The sequence below is a fragment of the Stegodyphus dumicola genome, chromosome X1 (genome assembly GCF_044657685.1).
Source record: "Stegodyphus dumicola isolate Sdum_Otavi_A_Nest chromosome X1, ASM4465768v1".
In the NCBI taxonomy this organism is placed as follows: domain Eukaryota; kingdom Metazoa; phylum Arthropoda; class Arachnida; order Araneae; family Eresidae; genus Stegodyphus; species Stegodyphus dumicola.
The window spans coordinates 168,679,971-168,693,317 of record NC_140780.1 but is presented as its reverse complement, the minus strand read 5'-3'; the positions used below and the strand labels follow the sequence as shown (position 1 = coordinate 168,693,317).

General features: G+C 34.2%; 1 protein-coding gene across 5 annotated transcripts in view; it reads left to right on the top strand.

The window, feature by feature from the left end:
• LOC118194027 (uncharacterized) overlaps window positions 1–13,347 on the top strand; it is a 359,931-nt gene that overhangs the window by 268,120 nt on the left and 78,464 nt on the right. For all 5 annotated transcript variants that reach the window (XM_035365210.2, XM_035365209.2, XM_035365211.2 and 2 more), the window contains one exon: window positions 2,303–3,725. In XM_035365210.2, the coding sequence (XP_035221101.1) occupies window positions 2,303–3,725 (1,423 nt within the window). The remainder of the gene's footprint in view (window positions 1–2,302; window positions 3,726–13,347) is intronic.

Below are 13,347 nucleotides of genomic sequence, written 5' to 3'. Positions count from 1 at the left end.
AGTATACAAGCAGGTCTGTCACATTTTCATTAGTATTCAAGTAAGTTTTTACTCAAATGCTAATGGAAACTACGATTTGTTAAAAGATCGCAGAAACTGAAACTTACGATGCGCTCTTTCGATAATTAGAGTGTTTTCAATAGAAGTCTCCAATTAAACAGAATCCTTTTAATTTCTTTTTGTATTTTTCTTGCTTTCAATATACTGCGGAATACTGGTATAAAGATGAGAGAGGAATATTGATTATATATGTTACGGTGAAACACCGAAATCTGGAGAATGTCGACTTTCACCGGTGAATGTCAACATTCACATAGTCGCTTGGTGTATGTCCGAAATATTTTCCAAATACTCTTATTTCTGACTTACACCGGTGAATGTCGACATTCACCATGTACTAATGGTGAATGTTGAACATATAAGAATATTATATTTCCTTCTCCGTAATTCATTCGCCAAAAAACGCACTTGAGACTCAGAATTAGAACTTAAGAACATAAGAACTTAAAACACACAGTACATTCAAAATGAGAAAGGAAAATAATAGAAGTTATAAACTTACCAAATTATGTGATTCAAATCTTATTTATTGCAACAACTTAAACTATTATGACACTTTGAATTGCACAATCTTCTTCTTCGATTCTGAACTTCAAATAATTATTTTGAGCGTGAAGGTGCAGTTGCCCCTCGCACCCTATTTTTAACTTCGCTAATTTTCTTGTCCTTTGTGTTACATGTTTGATCAGATAGCCTGGCTCAGTAAAAGTAGGCGGCCAGTGTAACTCTGATTAAAAATCCGGTTAACCACGTGCAGTGCTGATAAGGACCACGTGTTTCTGAGACTCCTTCCCCTTTATTTTTCTTCTTTCTAGGTATTTCTTTCTCCTGATGAGGAGGGACCTTTAGCTGCCCTCGAAATCGATTGAGTGTTTCAATATACTTACGCTAAATACAAGGTTGTTTTTACGATTTTGATATCTGTGATTGTCGACATACACCGGTGAGGGTCCGAATGTACAAGAATGTAAAGAAATAGTCGATCTTTCACCGACGTATTTGGTGAATGTTGACATTCTCCGGTGAAAGTCGACATTCTCCAATTTCGGTCTTTCACGGTAACATATACACAGTACAGAGCCCGTATTCCCAAGACTTGCCGCAGATGCACGAAACTGCTAATAATAACGAAAAAACTATTATTATTCCCCTCTAGATCAATATATTTATATTACATACACAATAAATTGATAAATTTTGCATAGTAAGAGATTATCAAAATAAACAAAATAATAATAATCTGTTGTGTATACATTGCATACTGCTGTACCAAATAAAGTATCGTAAAAAAGTATATTGCATTCTAGAGTATACTCTTTCTCGTAGCTATAAAAGAAAGGGATTTCATTATTTAAATTTAATCCTCATAAGATGAGTAAAAAACAAAGAAATGCTCTTCTTGTATTGTATAGCATAAAGTACTTCCAAAGGACGATAGAAATAATAGTCATAAATTTTCGTAGCGCAGATAACGCACTAATAGTTTTCAATTCATTCAATCACTTGCAATATTCATACTGTTATGTTTTGGAGCCCTTTCTTGTTGAGATAAAAAAAATTAGATTACACGGCACTAAATTTGAAGAATAATTAATAATTAATGCAATCTGAAAGACATGTATTATACATTGAAAGACATGTATTATACATTGAAAGACATGTATTACAAAGACATGTATTATACTCTGTGCTCGTTGATAGCCACAATTCCATACCAACAAATATTTTGCCTTCAAGTCCGATTTGAGATTGAAATGCTGGGATGATATCTTTCCTGTAACATGAACGAGCCTCTGGCATGTTATGACAGTACTGGAATTTCTAAGCTATTGTATTTCAGTTCTGTAATAAATGTTGTCAACTGGCTTGCAGATCGGAATTACGACATATGTGATCTTTTTCTTTGCCGCAGTGAGCCGCGGATAATTAAAACCACAGTTTTGAATCAGAGGATACTGAGACATTGACTGTACAGAATAAATTATTCCGTAAATTCCTTAAAAAAAAATTTTTTTTCGTAATATATTTCATCTGCCATGCTGATGAAATGCATTATTTTCTAAATTTCAGGTTTACCGTTTCCTCCTTAAAAACATTTGATTTATCATAAATTACCCCATTTGTGTATTATATTATTTAAAGACTGGATTTTTACATGAAAATTACCTTTTTCTGATTAATGCTTTGAATTTTTTTAATAAAAATTAATACAAATAATTTATGTTTCTTCATTATTTTTTAGAGATCACTGCGATCCTCCTTTGCTGACGACTCTTCTAGTACCGAAATTTCCTGTTTCGCAGACGATAACAAGATGGCTTCGAGTACTGTAAGAAGTAGCAGTGATACTACCAGTGGTTTTAGAGAAAGCCTGCGGTTTTTCCAGAGCCAGGTGGACAAAGTTAATGTTCATCATGTTACTACTTCCACTCCTGCTTCCAGAAAATCCCAACTCTTAAATGGTCATAATAAAACACACGTTTCTACCGAAATTGGAATTCAGAGCAAAGCAAACCCACGTACAGCAGTTCCCAGCGTTGATAATATACTAAATAATGTGAAAAGCATATGTGCCAGCCGCAACAGTAAAACTTTTGAGAGTACAACCTCAAGAATTTCATCTGTTCATAGAAGCAGTAGCAGTAGTGAAATTTATAACAAAATCACTCCCGTAACCTTTCAGACATCTGACGATCAGCCGCAGAAACTCTGTGAAGGGGTAACTAGGAGTGAACAAATTACTACAAAGCATAAAACTGCGGTATCGGATCACAGCAAAAGCCAATCATTGCTAAGAAATTTCAATCCTGTCTTCGGCACTGAAGAAAATGTTGAAAAGGAAAGACCTTCAAACCTTCATGATTCTACGCATTCTAATTCTACACATTCGAAAACGAATATCGGGTCTTCAAAAATCGAACGCAGCAGCGCTGAGGTAGATTCCGCTGCCAATGCTCTTCAACATTCACTTTCGTTGACGAAACTGAGCAGCCCGTCTTGCTTAAAAACCGTATCTGATGCTGATGCTATTTCCAAACAGAAAGACTTGGACAAAAGCGTGGAAAAAGTAGCCGAGATGAACAAAGATGAAACTGTAAATATTCAAACAAATAGAACATTCGGTCAATGCAAAGAAAAATTGTCAAAAATGGAACTGAATAAAACTTTGAATCTGAAAAACGATTCAATAAGTAGTGATAGTAAACTTGATTCCGCTCTTGATGATGGAATTATTGTAAAAGAATGTGATGAAGGCTCATTTGAAAAACAGAGCGACTCCTTTGAGTCTGACTATGATTCTCAAGACTTTGTCGTCCACAAAGCTACTTTTCCAGAAGATTATTTGGAAGCAATGTCAGAGGATAATTACAGTTCTGTTAATGAGGACTATGAGGTTGAACATCCTGATGAACAAACTCATGGTCCTGTTACACCATCACCAGATTACGGCAGTGATGAAGAAGAATACCAAGTGCAACATGGAGATGTTCCTCAGTATGAGGATGTAGAATTCATTGATAACAGTGCTCAATATCTGAGTGATCCCCGCCGTTATGCCTATTACCCAGATGAGTTAGAACTTGAAGTAATTCCCGAGGAAGATGAAAATGATATCGAAGATGATGATTACGATATGTACAGTCATGAAGTTCCGCACAAGAAAGGTTAGTTAACAGCTTTCTGAATTATTTTTTGTATTTGATAGCACCCGTGTGCTTGTTAAGAAAAATTATAAATTAACTTCCTAATCAGTTTCTGATCATATTACATAGATTCTGATTTTATAAACTTAGTTTGAAGTTCGATATTAAAGATTTGCTTTTAAATTGTGAATGACTAAATGATAAATTTAAATTGATTTAAAAATGAATGATAAATTAAAATCTGATTTATCAATTTAGAGAGATTACTTAGTTGGTAAAATTTCTATAATACTCTAGTCGGCTGTTCATAAGGGAAAAAAATCTGCTGAATATTTATCTCAAAGATTTGTAAGGTGAGTTCTAGCTTAATATTCTTCTTAACTGCTTAGCTGTTTTACTGTGCGCATCTGACTAGCTTTAAGCAGGAATGAGCTAGGTTTTGCCATTACAGAATTTAAATAATTAAGGAATAGCATAAATAAATGAACAATATCTAAAATACATTTAATTATTAATACCCTGTCAGATACACAGGCCCAGCACCAAGCTTTCTCCTTTTCGATGCAATTTCTACGTGGCCTAAATTCTGCAGCTCGGTACGTCCTAAAATTCTAAACATTTTGCCTTCCCTAAATTCTAAAAATTTTGCCATCTCTAAATTTTGTTGTTAGGTATTTCTTCAAATTCTAAAAATTGGGTCACCCCTAAATTCTGCCGCACGGTGCAGCCGACCTGGTTGCACTAGCTCTGGCGCTGGCCCTGTGAGATACAATAAACTCAAAATGACTGCAACTCAGTCTTAAATCACTTAATAGCGGAATCAAAAAATTGCGTATAAACTTAATAACAGCCATCACCCAATACAAACAATTCTTCCAATTCTTAAAACTAGAAGGACAATCGGCCGTATAACTTTCACAGTTTCTGACCTACAGAAGATTAAACTGAATCTCATTCCCCAACGCTTTTCGCATTTCTTTTACAGAAACCTGCTCTCGCCTAAATGTGGCTCTTCGCAGAAAACTCAATAGCCCGAAATATTTATACAATAAATAAAATGAGAATCAAATATTAATATATGTTTTTGTTAACAGGAAAATCTTTAGTTTTATAAATTTATTACTAATAAATGCGGTATAAGTACATTTCTTTGAAGAAAACATTCTGCTATTTTTTAAATCTGATGCAAGCTGTTTCACAAATCGAAGTTTTATATTAATCCTATAGCTGACTTTATACCTTAACTCGTGAGAGAACAAATGTAAGAAAAACCTTCGTACATCAAGTTTTTTTTTTATGATGAATTAAGGGTCATTACACATCTGAGACGTATTCTGAGTTTTTTTGATAATTTTCGTTCGTTGATTTTTCAAAATACGTTCCCACCCATCTAACTGAAATGACTGACGGGTGTGCGTTATCCAAATGCCCAAAATGCGTTCACTGGAGCATAATGATCCGAGTTTTTTCCTTATTGTGAGAGGTATGAGTAACAAATCACATTCCTATCTCTAATTTTCCAGATGAACTATTTTTAGAAACCCTGATTTCTGTATTGCATTAAAATCGCGACAGTACACTTTAAACCTTGTTTTCGCTCGCGGTAGAGGGGTATTTTTTTCTGTATTGTGCTTGCTGTAAAACAGATTTCTATGGAGATTACATTATCATGTTTTACATTGTTCGAAAGTAAGTACAGCTCTATTCTTTTTAAGTCATCTTTGGTTTATTTTGTTTTTAAAGTGCATATCGTTATTTCATATATTTTTAATCATTATAGTTTTTTCATAGTCTCAATATTTAATGATGTAAGCTTTTGCTTAACTGTAAAAACTTTTATAAAGTACTTTTTTAAGGGTCAATACTATCCGTCCTACCCGTTTTGCCAAAACTGACAGAAGTATTTTCGACATTTCGTCCCCTTTCAGTTATTTTCCTTTAACATTGAATTATTTGCACTAAGTGTGAAGATAGTTAAATAAAATATCCTTTATTTAAAAATGTATTTAATTAATGTACTGAAAATCATAAACATTGCTGCAATTGAAGTTTGTTATAAGTACTTTTTAATTAATGCCCAGAGCCAACGTTATTTCTACGTTACCTTCCTTAGCCCAGCCTCATTTGATTAAACAAACGAACTAGGGGATTTGAAAGCCATAGAGTTAGTTTATATCAGGTGAATTACTTTATATGAGGGATGGTTAAATTTCTTATCAGGGATAGCTGCATACTAGGATTCAAAAACATTTAAGAACCGTAAGTAGATTTACTAGGAGCCGGAACTAGATAGTTATTTCCTTTTAAAAGCAGCAAAAGGGCTTTTGCATAAAGAAGAAACTTGTCAATTAATAGAAAAATGGCACTGCATTTTTTTAATTGACGTGTTTGCTTGATGTAAATTTAAACTAAACGTTTCGACATGTACTGAACATTCATTTTTTCAACAACAACAACAAAAAAAATCTTTTTCTTCTGGCTGTCAATTTTCACACATAAAACTACTATTTATTACTATATGAGTCGAATTTAAAGGGGCAAAGAGCCACATTTTGGCCGTGCCTGGTTTGTATCGTGAATAAGCAAAATACAACGTACTCTAAAATGTCTTATACAGTTATAAGGAACGTATTTTAAGAAACTCTATGTTGGTTAAATAGCCTCCCTTAAAATGTTATATGTGCCCCACAGCAGTGTCGTATACTTCGAAATGCTATGCAGTCTTATAGCAGAACATTGGGATTAATATTTGTAATTGCTACAATGCACCCCCCCCGGTCTGTCTCTGATTAACAATGATCCGTTTTCTTTCACTATAATACAATATATTATCGCTACTGCAAACCGGGCAAAAAAAGATTATAAAGATATGCAGCTGTCATCTTGATTGCCAAATTAAGTTAGAAATAAGTGCCATATTAAAAAATCTGATGTGTACACCACATGACTTCCTTGTACGGAATATTAAATTATATGCATTTTTTCTTGCATTTCATTTAAACTTTTATTGGATTGAATTAAATCTACTTCGCCGACAGCGCATAAACCACAATAGAATAAATGCATTCTTTAAAATTTTTGTTTACCATACCATAGCGACACTCTGACGCTAGATTCACTTAAGAGTATTATATTTCGTTCATATTATAATTCAGAATGTACAAAATTTATATCATTTAAAGAATTATCTAATCGTTGCCACATGTTCTATTCAAATACTATAATAAAGCTAGAACGATGTATAAAAGAAATTAAGCAAACAAAACAAAAAAGAAACAGTTTTTCACAGACGATTGAGTATTTCTCATTCAATTAATTCAGTTCTCACTTCGCGACAAGGCAAAAATATATAAAAACTCTAACTATATGTATTAAAAATTACGAAGTAAATCTTAAACACATATTTCCTCGAAAAAATTCCAGAAAGGATTAAGCATGATTTAATTCGCAATAATAAATGAAGGCGTTATCTTTGTTGTTGCGAAGCTAAGTTTTTCTAGATTGGCAACAAATCCACTAGTCTGCTGTTTCAAATGTAAACAAGCAATGGCCGCCATCAAAAAAAATGTTAGGCTTAGCGGCACTTAAACAGCTTTAAAATTGTTGATAATTCTAAAAATATTGCATATAGATTTACTAAAGGCATAAAAACCTTAACCGGAAGATAGGAATAACATAAATCAATCATTTTTAAAGCAAAAAATTTACAATCTACAAACATATAAGAGCAAAGAAACTGAGATCACTGAGCCGGGTAACAGACTGGATATATATATAAATACATTTTTATACGTCTGGCCGATCGCAACCAAAATACGAGGTGCACATCTACATGTTATAGCAGTCCTATATACAAAATTTAATCGTTCTGAGGCTACTCGTTTTTGAGTTATGCGAGATACGTACGTACATACGTTCGTACAGACGCCACGAAAATTTCTCTTCAGAATTCATTTTAAAGCAGTTTTATAACTTTTTTTGGAGGAAAAGAATCTTTTATTCTGTCCTTACGTACAGATATCACGCAAAAACATCGTTAAATTGCATTCGATAGCGGTCAAAATGGATATTTTCGTTGAAATAGGCTGCCTGAAACTTTTCGCGATTACAATACTTCCTTTTTACTTCATACAAGGAAGTATAAAAAAGAAAGAAAGGGCTCAAGCCAAAAACAAAATAAATAAATAAATTTATCCTGAAATTTTAATATCTATATTATAACAAACTATAGAGCTAACATAACAAAACGTAAACTTGGAAAACGGGTGCCCGGATTTAAAAGTGTGCGGTATACCAGATTTTGCTATCTTTTAAGAAAAGCTGGTCTTGAATGTATACGAGTTAATAAGTTTTACATTTTTGCTTAGACTACGCATTTATTTTGCCGTAAATAGCTATTCTGTGACTTTAATTCATTGCATTCTGCTATTATTCTGGCATAAAGCTTTTATACACCACAAGTAACGATTTCTGGAAGAACCGGCTATCATCGTCGTGCACAAACATTACGGAAACTGATTCATAATTAATTCTTCCGAACCTGTTTTTTCCCCACACTTTCTTTCTTATCATCGGGTTTTTTATTGGAACAAACAATTACAACCGTAATAATATGTTTTTTATCATTGCTTTTAATTAGTGGTAGGAACGTTTCTCACATGTTGAAATTGCCGAGTTCGTTAAACCATTGATCTCTCATGGACTCAAGGTCAATAGGTGCGTTCACTGCGCCTTTACGTAATACTGTCGAAATGCGTGCATTAGGCCGTAAATATTCGTAGCTTTTCGTGATATACGTAACGGTTCAGAGAGAGTCAAGGTCTTCCCTCGTACTCGACCTCATGAGCGACATTTTTACTCGTATATATTATCTGTAATTTTTGTTTCCCCAGATGCTGACATTTTTTCCTATTCGTCAATTTTTTGGTAATTCGGGAGGAGGGAGTTATTAACTGTATAACACGATAACAATACAATTATACGCTTAATCAAATGATGGTGCTTCATAGTTGCTCATAGGTGTTGCAAGAATGTAATTCAAAATGTCATTTATTATTTTCAATAATGTAGACATGTAAAGTTATTTTAATACATACTTTCGCCTAATATTTTGATAAGTATTTATTTATGTCTTTAATTATCGGAGACAGTTCACAAGGGCTTCCGAAATGGCATTGCCACAGTAAGTTCAGATAAACAAGGAGCTACTTTAGTTATTTCCAACGCCGAATTACGTGAATTCAAATATCAGTTATAAACGCTATATCGAATAATTTTAACTGACAATTTTTATAATTTGATCGATATTAATTAAATTTGATTCAATTAAGATTATTAATTATTTAATTAAAAAAATATGACTATTATTATATATTAAACAAAATTATTAATTATTTGATTCAGTTTGGCAGTTTGAATAGGGTTAATTAAGATTAATTTTTAAATTATGCATGCCTTCTTGAATAACTTTGTTCATATGTTACATAAACCTGCATAAGAAAATTCATTAAGATTAAACAAACTTGTGCAAACAGTTTTGCAAGTTCTCTGTAAATATGTTTCTTTAATTTGAATAGGATTTAGGTATTTTTTTAATTTTTTTTTTCCTCAGTCTCTTTTGATATTAAAAAAAAAAAAAAAAAAAAAAAAAAGCGGTAATAAGAACATAGCAAACAAGGACGGTTGTCTCAGAGAAGAACGGAAATAAGTTTTGTGTAAGCATAAAAGTGCTAAATGTTCTCATTCATCCTTAAATTCCACTCCTGTAGCCGGTAGTACTTTCCAAATGATGGCAGTCTGCACATAGAGGCAAGAAAAGCGGCCTATAGCTTTCCAGATACATTATTTATTTTTGTTATTATTTACACCTGCAGTTTTTCGGTTACAAATTGCTTGGTAGCACTCTCAAAATACTGAATATTGGAAGTTTTCTTAAATTTGGCGAATTAGCTATAGCGACAGTGTCCGTTCCTCAGATTTAATTCCTACATCATTATAAATATTTTTAAATCTATTTTGTATTTAAATCCCGCCTTAAATTAGCATTATGATTTACGATACGTAATTTAAGCCTTCGGCTTTGAAACTGTTCTTTCTGCATCCTTGTCCTCCATCATTTTGATCATCGAGATTTATCTTTATTAAACGTTTGGGTGTGACCAAACCTAAAGCAGATAAGACACAGTGCCAATTTCTTGCACTCTTTGGTATTATTCCCCATTTTATTAAGCTGGATTTGTGTTTTGATTATTGCCCGCAAACGACTTTGAGTCCGTAGAAGCAATCCGATGATTTTCATGCATCTATTTTTGAAACTATTGTAATCTATATCAGCATACAAACCATGTTTCTGTGTTGTCACGATTTCTTTTAATTCATTATTAATTATTCAGAACCGAAGCTATATAAAATTATATTAAAGTTATTTTTCATGATGTTTTGTCCCTATTTATCCTCTTAATTTTTATTTTCCGCCATTTCGGTTTATATTAGTTTTAAAAGTAACTCAACAGAGAATATTGTGTAATAACTTACTTACATCTTCTTTATCGGTGGTTCTTGTGTTCTATTGGCCAAACAAAGACACTTTCCTTTAACTAAATCTATTTAATGAAGAGAAGACTATGTACAAATATTATATACAGATTACAGAGTATCTAGTTTATGTCACTCTCAACCACTCTCATCAACCTCTCAACCCTCTCTGCCGAAACTCTTAATTAGCTAAACATACGGGCGGCGCAGCGCCCTCTATCTCTTTTTTTCTAAATCACTCCCCACCTGTACTCTTTAATAAGAGTACACAAACTTACTTACATAACAATATCAACATTAATTAATAATGGATTAATACTAAATGGTATGACATATATAAATGAATAATATAAAAGAATAATCTATACTAGTATATCAAAGCCACAAATGAACATAATAATTAATAATATAATAAAACTCAATAACATCAAAAGTTCTATCTAAATTAAATCTCGAAAGGATATAACATCTGGATCGATCTTCTGAATTGTCCTTTGGGCGTGCGAACAAGGCACGCTCGAACATGTCCATCTCTTCCTATAATCACGTTTTCAATTACACCCATGTCCCAAAGTAGTTTGGATTGTTTTGGTCCTTCTACCAACACAACGTCTCCAGTCTTAAGGTTCCGCTCAGTTTTAGGATTAGCAAAGTTATGCGCATTTCTAAGATGGAGTAAATATTGCTTTTTCCACTTGATCCATGTTAATTTTAAGAGCTTAGATTGGTAAAGCTTCCTCCTGGTTAAAGTCTCTTTGTCGGATACCTTGTTAAAAATTTCCAAGAAATGCTCGGGAAAGTTAAATGTACCACGTCCTGGCAATAAAAACTGTGAAGGTGTGAGCGGGCGAGGTTTACCCAGCTCGTTGCTCTCGTATGTTAGAGGTCTATTATTTAGCACACACTCGAGTTCAGTTAATATTGTAGAGAGCTCTTCGAAAGTCAGTAATGCTCTCCCTAAGATTTTCTTCAGAGGTTCCTTGATGCTTCTCATCAAACGCTCCCAGAACCCTCCCCACCATGGGGAACGCTCAGTTATAAATTTCCATGTTACCTCTTTGGATGTCAAGAAATCACTCACACTTGGATCTGCTTTGATTATTTTAAATCCTTTAATTATTTCACATGTGCTGCGGAAATTCTTGGCATTATCTGAATAAATCACTTTGCAGCTCCCTCTTCTTGCTAAAAAACGTCGTAATGAAAAAATGAAACTTTTTGCTGACATATCTGAAACCACTTCAATGTGTACAGCATGAGTGACGGCGCATGTAAATAAGGCTATGTACACCTTTTTGTGGTTATCCGCTTTTTCTCTAATAGTAACTGCTCCCGTTAAGTCGATGCCTACAACTGTGAAAGGATTACTTTGGACTACACGATCTCTGGGTAACTGACCCGTTAACTGTTTGGCGGGCTTCACTGCGAACTTTTACACACCAGGCAAGTGTTAATAACTTTCTTTACTACTTGTCTTCCTTTAGGTATCCAAAATTTATTCCTGACTTTGGACAATGTTGCCATGACTCCTGAATGGAATACTTTTATGTGTTCACTAAATATCACTAGTTCGGTGAACTTCGTTTTGGGCAGAATAAGGATGTTTTTCGTCATCTATTAATTCTGATTGTTCCAAACGACCTCTGACACGCAAAATACCTCTACTGTCCAGATATGGTGCTAAACTGTAAAGCTTAGAATCTGGTGTTATTAGATTATTCCTCTCTAGTTGTTGAATATCCGAAAAGTAATTCGCTCTCTGTACTTGTTTTATCCAGTACTCCTCAGCTTCTTGGATCTCCAATACAGTAAGAGGACCTTCTTCACAGGCACGTTTTCTTAGCTTGGCGACAAACCGCTTTACCCAAGCTGTAACTCTCAACAATTTTTCGAGACTGCTGAATTTGGTAATTTTCTTCTTCTGGAATAGTCACTTGAACATAAGTGCTTAAACGTTCCAAATTTTGAGTATCAGTTTCTACTTTAAACTTCTGCTCAGGCCATTGATCTTTAGAATCTTTCAACCATGATGGACCATGCCACCAGTTATTATCTTTCACCAATGCATTTGCTGTTTCACCACGAGTTAATTTATCTGCTGGGTTTTCCGACCCTGGACAATATTTCCACTTATCAGGCGATGTACAGTCTTGTATTTCTGCAACTCTATTCGACACGAACTGCTTCCACTCACGCGCTGACCCCTTTATCCACCACAAACAAATTTCGGAGTCCGTCCACAGAACTAACCTACCTACCAAATCCTGAAACATTTTCAATAAATATTTTCCTAACCTAGCTGCAACTACAGCCCCCATCAATTCCAACCTAGGGAGGGACAACTTTTTTAACGGAGCTATCCTACTCTTCGACATTATAAACGACGTACATACCTCTCCTCTCTCATTCTTATATCTAAAATATGCCACCGCTCCATATGCCACTACTGACGCATCACTGAAAATATGAATTTCAACCGACTGACCTTTATTTAGAACTTCTGTAAAGTAGTACCTCTTTATTTTCAACGCGTTTAATTCCTCAATTTCAGCGCACCACTTTATCCATTTGCACCGTAACTCCTTTGGCAACTCTGCATCCCACTCCAAACCTCTCTCCCACATTTCCTGCATCAGTCTCTTAACTCGCACAACAAATGGAGAAATAAATCCGACTGGGTCAAACACCTTAACTGCTGTGCTTAACACCGATCTTTTACTATTTCTCAACGATTCTAAACTACTCAACAATGATGTAACGTCTACTCTCAAACCATCCTCTTCTAAGTTCCACGCCAAGCCTAACACTTTCAACTTACTCTCTCTCTCAGACCTACTTTCTTCACACAACCCTTCCTGAACCCACAAGTCATACAGCTCTTTAGAATTAGTGTTTAGCTTTCTCAAATTAAAACTCGCGTCTCTCAAAATAGATACCGCCTCTGATGAAAGACTGAAAGCTGATTCTACACTTTCCCCTCCATAACACAAATCGTCTGCATACAGTGAGCTATTTAGCATCTCGACGCAGTTTTTGTTTCTTTCCGCATATGTCTTTAAATGATGTTTGATCGTTGCACTCAATAAAAACGGTGAACAATTACATCCAA